Consider the following 15,145-nt stretch of genomic DNA (forward strand, 5'->3'; position numbering starts at 1 on the left):
GTTTTCAAGACAAAGGTCCCTCATGTATTGTCAGTAATCTTATTTAAAATCTGGTTTTTCTGTACCTAAGCAGTGAATTTAAAGTAGCAGTAAAGACATTCTGGAAATACTCAGTTCATGAAGAGTATCTGCTCATGAAGCTTAATCACTATAGTCAACATACCACAAAACGTAAAATGGAAATAAAATTTTAAAAATATTGTAATAGTAATCACAGTTGTTTTATTCATCTATTTATTAACCTTAACTTAGGTCAGCAGTTTCTGACCAAAACTTAGTAAGGAAATTCTTAAATTATATGAGCTAATGTATTGGGGCTTTGTTTTGTATTGCATTACCTACATTATTATTTCTTTAAAAAATGCTAATAATTTTATTAGTAATTTCTATAAAACCAAGTATAATTATTGAAATTTTTGAATTCTCTATACATTTTTATCAAGTTTCATTTTATTTCAGAAAGGTTGATCAAACTATACATAAATCCAAAGTATAATATATTCTGCTATATTTAAAAATACTTCAATTTTTCTAGAGAACTGGTTAGACATTGTAGATTACTCATCTTGAAATGCCAAGAGGCAATATGATACAGGAATGGAAGTATAAAAGACTTTAAGGAAGCCTGGCTTTACAATGGATTTAAATCACTTAACAGGAACTCAACATGCCCCAAATTAATTCATCTTCTTTTCCCCCAAAACAGTTATCTGAAGGAGCTACTAATCATTCAAACAATAAATATTTTTAAGTGCTTCTTCTGTGCTAGGTGTTTTACATATATTCATTCATCCCTAAAATAGCCCCATGAAGCAGCCATTATTACAGTATTATCACAATTTAATAGATGAATAAACTTATGTTTAATCACGTGTCCCAGGCCCTTTAGTTGGAAAGTCCAAATCTGGTACAAGGTCTGTCTGACCCCAAGTCCAGGTTTTTGACTGTTGCTCTTTGAGTACAATCACTAGAAAGTCTAGAGAGATTTTAGATATACAATAAAATTTTCAAGGGTTTATCCTTACTCTAAAAAATTTTGTTTCTTTCTTTGAGAGTCAGCTCTTTGGAAGGGTTTATTTTCCATTCCTTCTAAAATGGAAAAAGGATGATGCTTACTTTTTAATCATATCATTTTAATAAAATAATCAGGTTCCAAACAGATGGTAAATAAATGACAGAAAAGAAAAACTCTTTGGAAAACTAAAATTTCTTGTATGTAGATGGCCCAATATTCTTCCTTTTCTTCCCTCCTTAATATACAGAGTTAATTGAGAAATGTTTGCTGAAGCATAAGACAACCATTTACACTGATAAAATAATAGGAAGTGTATGAAAATTGATCAAACCTTTAAGACAAGTCTAAACAATTTCTTAATTAGGTATTTCTACCCAGTTACTGAAGTGTAGCTTACTTGGATTGCACTGCTTTCACTGAATATTAAAAATGTCACTAATAAACATCCCAACCCATAGCATCTGTCCCAGATATATTTGAACAGCTGGAGAATTCATCAGTTCTTGGCCTTTTGCCACCACTCATCCTAAGGCATGTCATACCCAAGAATGAACTTCAAAACCCATATTATAATGCACCTGTTATATTCAAAACATCAATTTCCTAGTCAGTTCTTGTCAATCAGCAAATTATTTTAGGGAGTAGGTGAGGCACTTGTGAATATCATTTCAATCCTTTCAGACTCCTAGCATAGCCTTTAATAAATCATTGCTCCATTGAACTGTGGCATTTAAATGCCTTGAAAGAGTTAATGGAGCATTTGAAATAAGTTATTTGCCCCTCAGTAAGTTACACCCTGACAATACAACTTAAAACAACAATAACAACAAAATATTCTACAAGAAAAACTTACTTATAGTCAAATGCAATTGGCTTGTTTATTGTTTTATTAATCTTAAGGCTTTATAGTATAACTAACAGCAGGATCCATTATTAATAATGCTAACAGCTTCTAGAACTTTGAGATAAAGCAATAAATCACTAAAATTTCCCATTTTCTCTCAAGTAATTTTAGCCTCAAGCAGTTTGTCAAAAGTCTCAATTTAAAAAATAACCAAAAACAAATTATCTCCCTGTTCTGTTTATGCAATGTAAATATTAAATTAAGCACCATGAACAAGTAACATGTTTTAAGCATTTTTGTGACTGGATATTTTATCCTCATGTCTTTTAATTTAGGTACCATACTCGGAATTGGGTGGCAAAACCCTAGTGATGGCTGTATATGATTTTGATCGTTTCTCTAAGCATGACATCATTGGAGAATTTAAAGTCCCTATGAACACAGTGGATTTTGGCCATGTAACTGAGGAATGGCGTGACCTGCAAAGTGCTGAGAAGGAAGAGGTAAGGGAATTACTAGCATTTCTAACATCACAAGCTGTACTCGCCAGTTGCTGCTCATATAATAACTTATTGAGAAATACTCTTTACAAAGGGGGATGTGGGCCTCTAGTTGTTGACAGCTGGTAAAATAGGGTCAAGGGCACTGCACCACCTCGTTAAAAAGTGTACAGGTCTTCTGGGTGTTATCTGAAAGAAGAGAGAGACATTTGTGTACTGGATCTAGAAACAGCAACCCTGGACACAAACAAACACACATGCCCACAGGAACTCTTTCTAAAAGCTTACAAAAGGCCACACACACTCATAAACTACTGCTTTAAAATGACAACGAAAAATTATTTTATTTCTCATATTTTTCCACAATCATTTTGTGTTTTCTGCATAGGTTATGTAGCTATTACACAGAAATAAAATGGTACTTTTTCCTTGATTGTTTCTGCATATCACAGACAGTTCATTGTTTCTCCTAAAGATACGAGAGCATGATTGGTCAAACATCAAATATAATTCACAAAGCCTGATATTAAATCCATTTTTTAAATGACTCACATTTTTATGCTACTCCTCACATTGTTTATTCCCAGTTTTAATAGTTTAGCCCAGTATTTTTCCATGACTTGAAAAGGGAAGTTCAATATGTTTAGTGCATTTAAGCTTCATAATAATCAATTGTATCTGATTATGCGATGCCTGCCTAGCACCAGCATTTTTCTCTGCAAACATTTCAGTAGACCAATACTAGAAAAGCAAACAACCCTTAGCTTCTCCAAATTCCTAAAACAACTCCTTTCGCAATCACTCTTTAGTTCCTGATGTAAGGCTGTAATTACCCAACAGATTGCTGACAGCTCAGTCATTTAGGATCTCCAGGTCCCTAGGATTCCCTGGCCTCTTGGGGTCACCAGGGAGATCAGAGAGAAGGTCAGGCCTTCAGAGAAACTCAATCAAGTCCATCACCTGGGAATCCTCTCAGCCTAAGGTTTTCTGTGACGAATCTGAGGCTATGAACTTTATACCCCCTATATGATGAAATGAGGTTTTAGAACAGGCCTATTAATTCCCATGCTGAAATTGAACTTTTCACTCTAAAATTGCTGTTTGCTATTTGATTTTACAAAATGAGTCAAAAAAAGTTAAACTCTGCTTTTTTTTTTTGGAAAAAAGTATGTATACTTATACTTTCCAAAAAAGAGAGCAGAGCTTAAGTATTTTTGTATATAATATTCATGTATACTTATTTTATATATATATATATATTTACTGTCTCAATATCTAAGAATGTTGACTAACCTTTCTTAGACATTGAGACAGATTTAGCCCTACTGTGGATATTCAAGAATACCCAGGAAAAATACCGAGTTTTAAAATTATATGATTTTATGGATAGTTCTTTCCTATAAGTGAACTAATAGTAATGTTACAGACATCTTCATGAAAAAAAAATTCAATCATTCAATTACAATGTTTATAATTATTTAACAAAGTAGTGGGATGTTTCATTGACTTTTTTGTTGAAGTGTTTGACTTTGTGTAAATTTTTTGGGTGATAAAGTAGGACCATAAGAAATGTTTATTAACTGATTGGTTTTATTAATTGACTGGTGTTTGGTTGGCTTGTTGGTTGAATATGAGAACATGAACCACTGGTACTTCACAATGCCCACCTGTGCAGGGTGCATGGCTCACACTTGTTACTTTCACCTGGATAATTATCAGGTGGTAATGACATCCAAGATCACACCCAGTGGGTTTCTGAGAAATTGTGCAGTGTTTTTTTCTGAGCTAAGGGAATGTGGACCATTGAGCAAGTTTCCTCTTTCAGAAATCTTTGAGTACGAGCAGAGTTTGAAACTTAACACCAGGCTGACGGGTTTCACTCTAGAATCTAGGGGGTTAGGTAAACTGCCCATTCAGAATTTTAACCTAGAAAGTGGCTTAACATGATTTACCCCTTATCTTACTTACCGATGAAATAGAATAGAACGTGAAGTACCCAGCATAGAGTCTGGCATATGGTAAATGTTCACTAAGTGAGAGGTCTCTCATACCTTTTTCTTGGTTAATTTTGTGTGTGTGTTCTCTTTCCCCATTTTGTGTGTTCACCTCCTCATTTGTTGTGTCTCTTCCCTCTATTTTTATGTACTTCGCCATCCTTTTTCTCACCATTGCACTTACTGAGTATCTGTAGGAGTTATTAATGGGAAATATTAATTTTATCATTACACTCGTAAAACTCTAGAGACTTTCCTCTTTGATTTCTACTCAGGAATAGAAATTTTTGGTTTTCAGTTAGACTATTTCTCTTTATCAAGGTATAGGTTATAAAAAACTGTATAAGACAGATGTCTAGCTTACAAAGTATCTCTGGATGACTAGACCCAGTTAGAAACTTTTTCATTATAAAGGAAGTAAGATTCCACTTACATTTTATATCTGAAGAATTACATATTCTCAGTGATGTCTGCTCTAACTTTTCATGCCACTGTCCATTAATTGTAGAAAATTATAATTGTGTGAATAAATTGAAGTCTTAGATTGACTTTAGTTTTATGATTTTAAAGAAATTGTTTTTTCACTTTACATGAGCAATTTTGTTCATGATTTTAGTTTTGCTTTCATCTAGCAGTGTTAAGCATTATTTTTAATGTCATAATGAGATGAAAGATATCAAAGAAAGTGAGAAAAAGGAGTTCAAGGAACAGCTTTGGAATCTAGAACAAGTACTGCTAATCATAGTAAGCTGTTCTGCCAGAGACTTGGATTTAAAGAGGTTAAATCAGACCCACTGACAGCCAACTCTGTGATGTTAATTAAATGGAGTAAGGTTTTATTGCCAGAAAGTTGACAACTATAAGTCATAAGATGATGAAGTAATTGTGTAACTTAAAGGATTATGTACTATTTTAGTGACCAAATAATGTGCAAGCAATTTAGAAAGAAATGGGAAGGAACATGGATAGTGTAAGAGCCTCATTTGGAAGTGACTAGGCCCATGTTTAAAAGGAAGTGATGTGGAAGAGATAAGCTGTACCAGGAAGAGCCACAACAAAAGCACATTGTTCCCACTATTCGATTCTATCCCCAGGTGGAAACATCACTGGTGAGGTTTCCATTTGGCTTGATCGTGTTCCGCAAATTTACACAATCAAAGCCACCTCACTGGTTTCCGTTCACTTGCCAGTTTGTTTTTTCAGTGATGCATGGTCGACTACTTTCTTCCTCCACTTCCCCACCTTCTAATAGATGAAGGTGGAATTTGACCTTGGAGACAGGTCAACATTTCTCTTGTTTTTGTTTCTTTAAAACAGAAATATGTATCCTCTGAGTTCCTAGAGATGGTTATATATAAAACTGTTGTTTCTTAATTTTTTTATTTCTCAGTATATGGCTTCAAAATCATCCTTGGTAATCAGTATTTAATTCTTCAGTGTGCAAAAGGCTACCAATATGTATAGCCCCAAGCTGAATCTTTGAGATTTTCTTCTCTTTAATCTTTCAAAAAATAAGTATTTATTGTATAAACAAGTCAAACCTGAAACCAATCTTTATCTTTTTAGAATAATCTATTTAATATTTTGACTTAATTATTTGAAACATTACAAGCAACAGCTATGACTCCATTTTTCCCTTCTTATAAATTTCACTTATGTGCAGTTTTAAAATTGTCTCAGTTCTGCACCCCAGGATCAGGTATATCATCAAAGTATTTAAACTCTTTTTATTTTAACATTTTGTTCCTATTTATAAAGTTTATTTTTATCTCCATGCCTTCTACTGATATTTGTTATCTCTAAAAACAGCATAAGGAATAGATAGCACCAGAAAAAAAAAACTAAGCCTTTTTTTTTTAACATTCCGCCCTGATATGCTGCAAGCTCTCATGACTTGAGCAGTACTGTTTTATTGTTTTGTTTCCATTAGAGAATAAGTCTATCACCTCTGCTTTGTGTAAAATTTGGTAAAGAGTGATTTTTAAATGAGATTCTGTAATCTAGTGCAAATGGAAAAAAAATTGATTGCAGAATTAAAACAAGTTGGAACATAATTTAATTAGTATCCAAGCAGAAGGGAAGAGAAACTACTTTAATGCTTTAATGGAAAATCAATTTTGCAAGAAAATTTCACATTTTTAAGCCTAATTAGAAAAAGATTTACTTCACAGAAAAGCATGTGAAGAATACATATTCAGTCAAATGGCAACAGTTTTTTAACTTCCAATGGTCAATTCCTTAGTACTTCCTTGGAATGAGTTAAAGTCATTATTCCTTATGGCATCTTTTATGCCCAAGGATCATGAAAGAAGTGATGCTGTTTCTAAGTACATTTAGCAATCAGACGGCAACTATGCTCTCCAAGAATCTCCACCCAACGATCAATGCCCTGATTGGAAATCCTTATAAAAGGTTAATTGTTGGAATTTTAAACATGGATGCCAATAAGAACCTTCCTGGTCATTCATTCACAACCTATCACATTTGAGAAATGCAACAAAAACATTAATTTGCATCCATAGCATTTCAGGAATTATACTTGTTTTTCTTTACTTGTTCGTTGTCTATCTTCCTCACTGGACTGAAACTCCATCCAGGCAGCAACCATGTCTATGGTTCCTCACCAAGTGTAATCACAGAGGCAAGAACACAATAGGCGTGAAAAACTATTTTTGAATGAATGAATGCAGATGTTTATTGTATTGTAAGAAATGTGTCCAAACGCCCTTTTTAAAGTCCGTATTAATAGTCATTGTGTTCATATTTTACAAATGAAGGTTAAAGTATTCTGAAAGCTAATCAGCAAAATGTCCTAGCTCTGAATGCTGAAGATAGTTTAGTGCCTTTCTGGGTTTTTTTGGTATGTTTCTTTAAAGATAGAGGCAGTACAGATTCTTAGCAAAATCAACCTTGTTATTGTTCTTGTTTTTGGTTTTGAAAATGATAATAGATTTTGTCTCAACAACTTTTGTTTGTTTGTTAAAGGCTTATTTAGTTTCTCCCTCTTAGTAACCCTCTTTTTCATCCTGTTTCCATAATGCACATGGAGCTCATAGATTACCTTAATTTAATTTTTATTTAAATGTAAGACTGAAAGCTATGGTGTAAGTCTCTGCCTACATCATGGAAATTGATCCAGAGGAAAATGGGAAAGAATTAGTTCTAGGGAGAACTCAAAGAGTAGGAATAGAATCTAAGTTTATCATGCCTAGAATATTTGTTGTTAATCAATTTTATAATATAGTAGATATAGTTTAGTAGTATTGAATTATTTTATAGTATATTAAAACTATAATATATATTAGTGTATCTAGTATCTATGCGTCCATATCATGGGACTTGGAACATATTGATTTCCCTTTAAACTGCTACAGAAGTATAGATGTGTTTTATTTTTTACAGTATCTTGGGTCATAGCTGTGGTTTATTTGAGTTTGAGTCTTTGGTTAGAATTTCTGTCACCAATTATAATTGTATTCTTATGTATAATAAATGTTATCCACTTCGTGATGTGGTTTCCAAGAACATAATAGGAAAAAGCAAGTAACTTGAAATATCTCTCTAGTATGTAGGACTGTAATTTGCTTGCCTTTCTGGTTAAAAAGACTTTTCAGGCAGAGGTAGAAGAAATCCAAATTCTCACTTTAGAGTTTCTAAACAAAAATCCAATATTTTTTATTTTAAATTCCCTAGAAAAGTAATATAAATTAGACTCTAATTTGAAGCAAGAATGAAAGCAAGGAGAGATCCTGGACATTTTCAAAATGCACTTTGGCTACCTTCCATTGTTCTCCCTCCTGTTGTCATACTTTAGCCTACTGCACCTGCCTTCCTTGTCACAGTGATAACCACCCAAAGGTCTGGTCTCACAGCCTGGCTCTCTAGCTTCCAAAGTTCATCTTCATTAAAGCTTATATTAACTTCTCTACCTATCCTATAAACACAAATAATAGCTATCATTTACTGAGAGTCTACTATATGCTGACAAAAAAAAAAATCTCATAACATTCTTCAAAATTGGCATTACCAAATCTGTTTTACAAAACAGGGAAGGAAGGGAACTGAGACCCAGGAAAGTTTAAGTAATGTGTCCAAGTTTACACGGGCAATGCCATAACTACAATTCAAACACAGGTCTAAAAGCCTACACTTGCCATTTTTTGAGATTGAGTCTCACTCTATCGCCCAGGCTAGAGTGCAGTGGTGTGATCTCAGCTCACTGCAACCCCCCGCCTCCCAGGTTCAAGCGATTCTCCTGCCTCAGCCGCCCAAGTAGCTGGGATTAGAGGTGCCTGCCACCATGCCCAGCTATTTTTTGTATTTTTAGTAGAAATGAGGTTTCACCATGTTGGCCAGCCTGGTCTCGAACTCATGACCTCAAGTGACCCACCCACCTCGGCCTCCCAAAGTGCTGGGATTACACGCGTGAGCCACTGCACCTGGCCCACACCATTTTCTTTAAAGAGTCTCTCTTGGTCTTTTCAGGTCTGTCTGGCTCCCAAACCCATTTTCTCTCTACACTGCCATATTGCCACTAAGAGAGTGCAAGGATATTGTCTGTTTTGTTTATCTACTTAGGCCCAGCACATTGCACTGTGACTGCAACATCCAAAGTGCTTAAATAAATATTTTCAAGTAGATTGGTTGAACAAATTAGAATTTAACAAATATGCATTCTAATGTTCTATCACCTTTGAGAGAGTCATCTTTAAAAGATACCCAGTCATTCCAGTTGCACTGTGGTATCCTAAAATATTTTTGAATTCCAGTCCCTCTCTCCAAGTATCTTTCTCAGTGTATAATACATTATCTGTTCTCAATAATGATTTGTCTTTGCCTTGAAAAGGTAAATCTCATTGAAATGGCCATAACTATGTAGGGTCAAGTATAGGCTATTAGTTGATGATCGAATTGGGTAAAACAGTTGTAATTACTGTGGGAAAGCGATGAGATGGATGTTCTTGTGAGTTTTATATTCTGATTCTGTCCTAAATGCTTTGAGCATTAACATCATTACATGGTCTCTCAAATGGTTTGCTATGGGGAAAATTCTCATTAGGAGATATAAATTCTGATACACATAGTACCAAGAAAATATAATTGTTTTAATAGAAATCAATGTAAGTATTAGGTTTTCTTTTTATCCAAAGAATAAAAGGACCGAGAGTTTTCAGCTGAATTTTAAATAAAGCAGAGCAAAGTGGATTTGGGAGCCTGGATTTCATGTATATAAGCTGGCAGAGCAGAAAGTGAGGAGTGGGAGTTGAAATGGGAACAAATATAAAACAAAAGGAGAATGAGAATAATGATGTAGACAAGAGCAGCCTTGTTTACATCTGGTTTTTCATATTACTGAAATAATGAAAAGGGTTTTGAGTGGGAAGCAATGTGAGCAACACAGGAGAATGTTTTGTTCTGTCTTCCACAGATTTAAACCTTTTCAAATGTAATCTTTTCTCTTGAGTTCATCATATGCTTGGGAGCAATATTTTTTATCTTGTCTGTGAATCTTAAAATTAGATGTTTTTACCTTCTGTCTTACTCCTACCTACCTTTGAGCAGGCCAAATGTTTGTGCTGTAAAATCTTTAATCCATTACAATCTGTTACTCTGCAATTAGATGAAATGTCAGTGATTGACTTGTACTAGTTGTACTACAGAATAAGGGAGGAGAATGAGGACTCGCTGAAAAACAAGAGCTTAAATAATTAAAGAATGCGCGAGAGAGGAAGCATACACAGACACACAAACTTACTTGCTTTAAACATGATTAAATTCTTGCCAATTATGAACAAGAACTTTTAAATACTGTAAATTAATTTTATTTATTCATTCTTTCATTGATTTCATCATATATTAAACCTCTTTTATAAGCCAGGTATTGTGCTAACTTCAGGGAATACAGTGGTGAATAAGATAGACCCCCACATTCGGCCACCTGACCTTCCGAGCTGGCGGGGCTGAGGCTGGAATCCTCCCAGGAGTCACAGGGGAATGAAATTTGCAGACTTCCGGGGCTCCTGGCCCTGGGCGTTGGGCGAGCCCGGGGATGGTCGGAAGGGCTCGGGGTGGGGGTGCGGGGGCGTGGGGGGGGCGTGGGGGGCGGCAGGAGGAGCCCGAACGAAGCCTTTGCAATTACAGTCATGGCCACCCAGATGGGGCAGTCTTCTGGAGGAGAAGGGCTGTTTACCGGCAATGGCAACATTGGAATGGCCTTGCCTAACGGCATGTATGACTTGCATGATCTCTCTAAAGCTGAACTGGCCTCACCTCATCCTGTCTTGCTGGCAAATGCGGCCTTCAGTGGGAAAGTAAATGGCAGCTGCTGTGATTACCTGGTCGGTGAAGAAAGACAGATGGCAAAATTGATGCCTGTTGGGGATGACAGCTTTTCAGATAGTGAAGAAGGAGAAGGCCTTGAAGAGTGCTGAAATAAAAGGTGAACCTCATGGGCTGAGACGTTTGGAACTCAGCGTTGTAGAACTTCAGCCTGCATTTGAAGCATCAGCTGCTCCAGAGATTTACAGCTCAAATAAAGATCTTCCTCCTGAAACACCTGGAACAGAGGACAGAGGCAAGAACTCGAAGACCAAATCCTTTTGCTGTAAGTCATGCCAATATGAAGCAGAATCTGAAGAACGGTTTGTGCATCACATCAGAGTGCACAGTGCCAAGAAATGTTTTGTGGAAGTGCGGAGAGGCAGGACGCGGTGGCTCACGCCTGTAATCCCAGCACTTTGGGAGGCCGAGACGGGAGAATCACCTGAGGTCAGGAGTTCGAGACCAGCCTGACCAACATGGAGAAACCCTGTCTCCATTAAAAATACAAAATTAGCCCGGTGTTGTGGCGCATGCCTGTAATCCCAGCTACTCGGGAGGCTGAAGCCAAAGAATCGCTTGAACCCAGGAGGCGGAGCTTGCATGCGGTGAGCCGAGATCATGCCATTGCACTGCAGCCTATACAACAAGAGCGAAACTCCGTCAAAAGAAAGAAAGAAGAAAGAAAGAAAGAAAGAGAAAAAGAAAGAAAGGAAAAGAAAGAAAAGAAGGAAAAGAAGAAAGAAAGAAAGAAAGAGAGAAAGAGAGAAAGAAAGAAAGGAAGAAAGAAAGAAAGAAAGAAAGAAAGAAAGAAAGAAAGAAAGAAAGAAAGAAAAGAGAAGCAAGCAATAGACAAGGAATCTGGCTCTTCCACTGCAGAAGAGGGAGATTTCTCCAAGGTCTGTATTCGCTGTGACCACTGTGGCTACAATACCAATCGATATGGTCCCTATACTGCACACCTGAAACACCACACCAGAGCTGGGGATAATGAGCGAGTCTACAAGTGTATCATCTGCACATACACAACAGTAAACGATATTTGGAAACTGTAAGCCTGGAATTAGGAGACATAATTATTCCTTCAAGTTTTATAGAATATCACTTGGGAGATTCCAAAACCATAGCTATTACATGGCAAACCTAGGATAAGAGCAGTAGTATGAGTGCTGGCAGACCAGCTGCCACTTTCCTATACAGTGAAAAAGGCCAGTGAAACAAGTACAGGCCAGATTTTTAAAAATCATACATTCTCAAGGATCTCCACAAACTGGAGGGTGTACTGGCTGTCTGTGTGATAGCCTCTTTCTACAAGTGAGGCCTCAAATGAACTGCAGCTATCCTGGTGTTCCTGTTGGGGCACTTTGTATGAAAAAAGGGCATGTACTCCAAAACATTTTTGTAGGTTCTTTGGCCAGGCGCCAAACAGTACAAAAGAGTCCAATGTAGGATTTTTCTTACTGATAGCAGTTATTCATTGCAGTGAAATAAAATATGATCCCAGTAGGGAATCTTGAATTCTGACCTCCCATGTTCTATTTTGAAATAACCACTTTACGTTTCTTTTTTTTTTTTAATCTGATGATCTCTTTGAGGCCAGCTTCAGATTTTGGTGGTACAACATGAAAGATTAGGAAAAGCATTAATAATCTGTGGGTGGAAAACTTGTTAAAAATCTGAGAGTAAAGTTTGAGTTAAAAGTTGTTTGAACATGGAATTGACAGGGAGGCCAAAGATTTTTAAAAGCAGAAGATTCTTAAGACCTGAGGAATAAGTTATGTGATAATGGTGTGTGTTTTGTGTGCATGAATGGAAATTGTAAATGTTGAATTCTAGGCTCCGATAATCACTGTCAACAGAAGATCAAGCTGCAAATATTTATGCTTTAAAACTTAAATTATAAAGCTAGTTAAATCTTTCTAACAACTAGTTTTAATGTTCATGGGTACATTTTACCTAAGGTACTGTTAACATTGTATAGAAAAAGATTCATCTTAAGCACAGATTGGCTATCAGGAATTAGTTTGGGGATGGGGTTGTTTGTTTTTTTCTTGTAAATTTGTTTGAGTTCATTGTAGATTCTGGATATTAGCCCTTTGTCAGATGAGTAGGTTGCGAAAATTTTCTCCCATTTTGTAGGTTGCCTGTTCACTCTGATGGTAGTTTCTTTTGCTGTGCAGAAGCTCTTTAGTTTAATTAGATCCCATTTGTCAATTTTGGCTTTTGTTGCCATTGCTTTTGGTGTTTTAGACATGAAGTCCTTGCCCATGCCTGTGTACTGAATGGTAATGCCTAGGTTTTCTTCTAGGGTTTTTATGGTTTTAGGTCTAACGTTTAAGTCTTTAATCCATCTTGAATTAATTTTTGTATAAGGTGTAAGGAAGGGATCCAGTTTCAGCTTTCTACATATGGCTAGCCAGTTTTCCCAGCACCATTTATTAAATAGGGAATCCTTTCCCCATTGCTTGTTTTTCTCAGATTTGTCAAAGATCAGATAGTTGTAGATATGCGGCATTATTTCTGAGGGCTCTGTTCTGTTCCATTGATCTATATCTCTGTTTTGGTACCAGTACCATGCTGTTTTGGTTACTGTAGCCTTGTAGTGTAGTTTGAAGTCAGGTAGCATGATGCCTCCAGCTTTGTTCTTTTGGCTTAGGATTGACTTGGCAATGCAGGCTCTTTTGGTTCCATATGAACTTTAAAGTAGTTTTTTCCAATTCTGTGAAGAAAGTCATTGGTAGCTTGATGGGGATGGCATTGAATCTGTAAATTACCTTGGGCAGTATGGCCATTTTCATGATATTGATTCTTCCTACCCGTGAGCATGGAATGTTCTTCCATTTGTTTGTATCCTCTTTTATTTCCTTGAGCAGTGGTTTGTAGTTCTCCTTGAAGAGGTCCTTCATGTCCCTCGTAAGTTGGATTCCTAGGTATTTTATTCTCTTTGAAGCAATTGTGAATGGGAGTTCACTCATGATTTGGCTCTCTGTTTGTCTGTTATTGGTGTATAAGAATGCTTGTGATTTTTGTACATTGATTTTGTATCCTGAGACTTTGCTGAAGTTGCTTATCAGCTGAAGGAGATTTTGGGCTGAGACAATGGGGTTTTCTAGATATACAATCATGTCATCTGCAAACAGGGACAATTTGACTTCCTCTTTTCCTAATTGAATACCCTTTATTTCCTTCTCCTGCCTAATGGACCTGGCCAGACTTCCAACAGTATATTGAATAGGAGTGGTGAGAGAGGGCATCCCTGTCTTGTGCCAGTTTTCAAAGGGAATGCTTCCAGTTTTTGCCCATTCAGTATGATATTGGCTGTGGGTTTGTCATAGATAGCTCTTATTATTTTGAGATACGTCCCCATCAAAAAGTGGGCAAAGGACATGAACAGACACTTCTCAAAAGAAGACATTTATGCAGCCAAAAAACACATGAAAAAATGCTCACCATCACTGGCCATCAGAGAAATGCAAATCAAAACCACAATGAGATACCATCTCACACCAGTTAGAATGGCAATCATTAAAAAGTCAGGAAACAACAGGTGCTGGAGAGGATGTGGAGAAATAGGAACAGTTTTACACTGTTGGTGGGACTGTAAACTAGTTCAACCATTGTGGAAGTCAGTGTGGCGATTCCTCAGGGATCTAGAACTAGAAATACCATTTGACCCAGCCATCCCATTACTGGGTATATACCCAAAGGACTATAAATCATGCTACTATAAAGACACATGCACACGTATGTTTATTGCGGCACTATTCACAATAGCAAAGACTTGGAACCAACCCAAATGTCCAACAATGATAGACTGGATTAAGAAAATGTGGCACATATACACCATGGAATACTATGCAGCCATAAAAAATGATGAGTTCATGTCCTTTGTAGGGACATGGATGAAATTGGAAATCATCATTCTCAGTAAACTATCGCAAGGACAAAAAAGCAAACACCGCATGTTCTCACTCATAGGTGGGAATTGAACAATGAGAACACATGGACACAGGAAGGGGAACATCACACTCTGGGTACTGTTGTGGGGTGGGGGGAGGGGGAGAGATAGCATTAGGAGATATACCTAATGCTAAATGACGAGTTAATGGGTGCAGCACACCAGCATGGCACATGTATACATATGTAACTAACCTGCACATTGTGCACATGTACCCTAAAACTTAAAGTGTAATAATAATAAAATAAAAAATAAAATTAATTAAAAATTAATTGATTTTAAAAAAGGAATTAGTTTGGGGAAAAGGTTTTTTTGTGGATTCTTTCATACTGCAAAAGTAAAACCATTTGCCTTCTGGGGAATTGAGCTAAATTCTCATCTAGTCTAAGACTAAAATGCTAAAAACAAAAACATGAAGGAAATTAAAACCCCTTATTATTAAATCAATTTGTAAAAATGTTGTTACTGGAAATTTATTGCACTTGAGGCCTTCTTCCAGAAAATAAGGACTTGATT

The 15,145-nt window shown here is 36.4% G+C and overlaps 1 protein-coding gene and 1 pseudogene across 7 annotated transcripts in view; both read left to right on the forward strand.

Annotated features, from left to right (window-relative positions):
- The window catches only part of SYT1 (synaptotagmin 1), a 588,739-nt gene that overhangs the window by 434,005 nt on the left and 139,589 nt on the right, over nt 1-15,145 (forward strand). For all 7 annotated transcript variants that reach the window (XM_016923901.3, XM_016923903.3, XM_016923902.3 and 4 more), the window contains one exon: nt 2,195-2,362. In XM_016923901.3, coding sequence (XP_016779390.1) covers nt 2,195-2,362 — 168 coding nt within the window. The remainder of the gene's footprint in view (nt 1-2,194; nt 2,363-15,145) is intronic.
- On the forward strand, nt 10,460-11,430 carry LOC107967588 (RE1-silencing transcription factor-like; annotated as a pseudogene).

Source organism: Pan troglodytes, chromosome 10 (assembly GCF_028858775.2).
Source record: "Pan troglodytes isolate AG18354 chromosome 10, NHGRI_mPanTro3-v2.0_pri, whole genome shotgun sequence".
In the NCBI taxonomy this organism is placed as follows: domain Eukaryota; kingdom Metazoa; phylum Chordata; class Mammalia; order Primates; family Hominidae; genus Pan; species Pan troglodytes.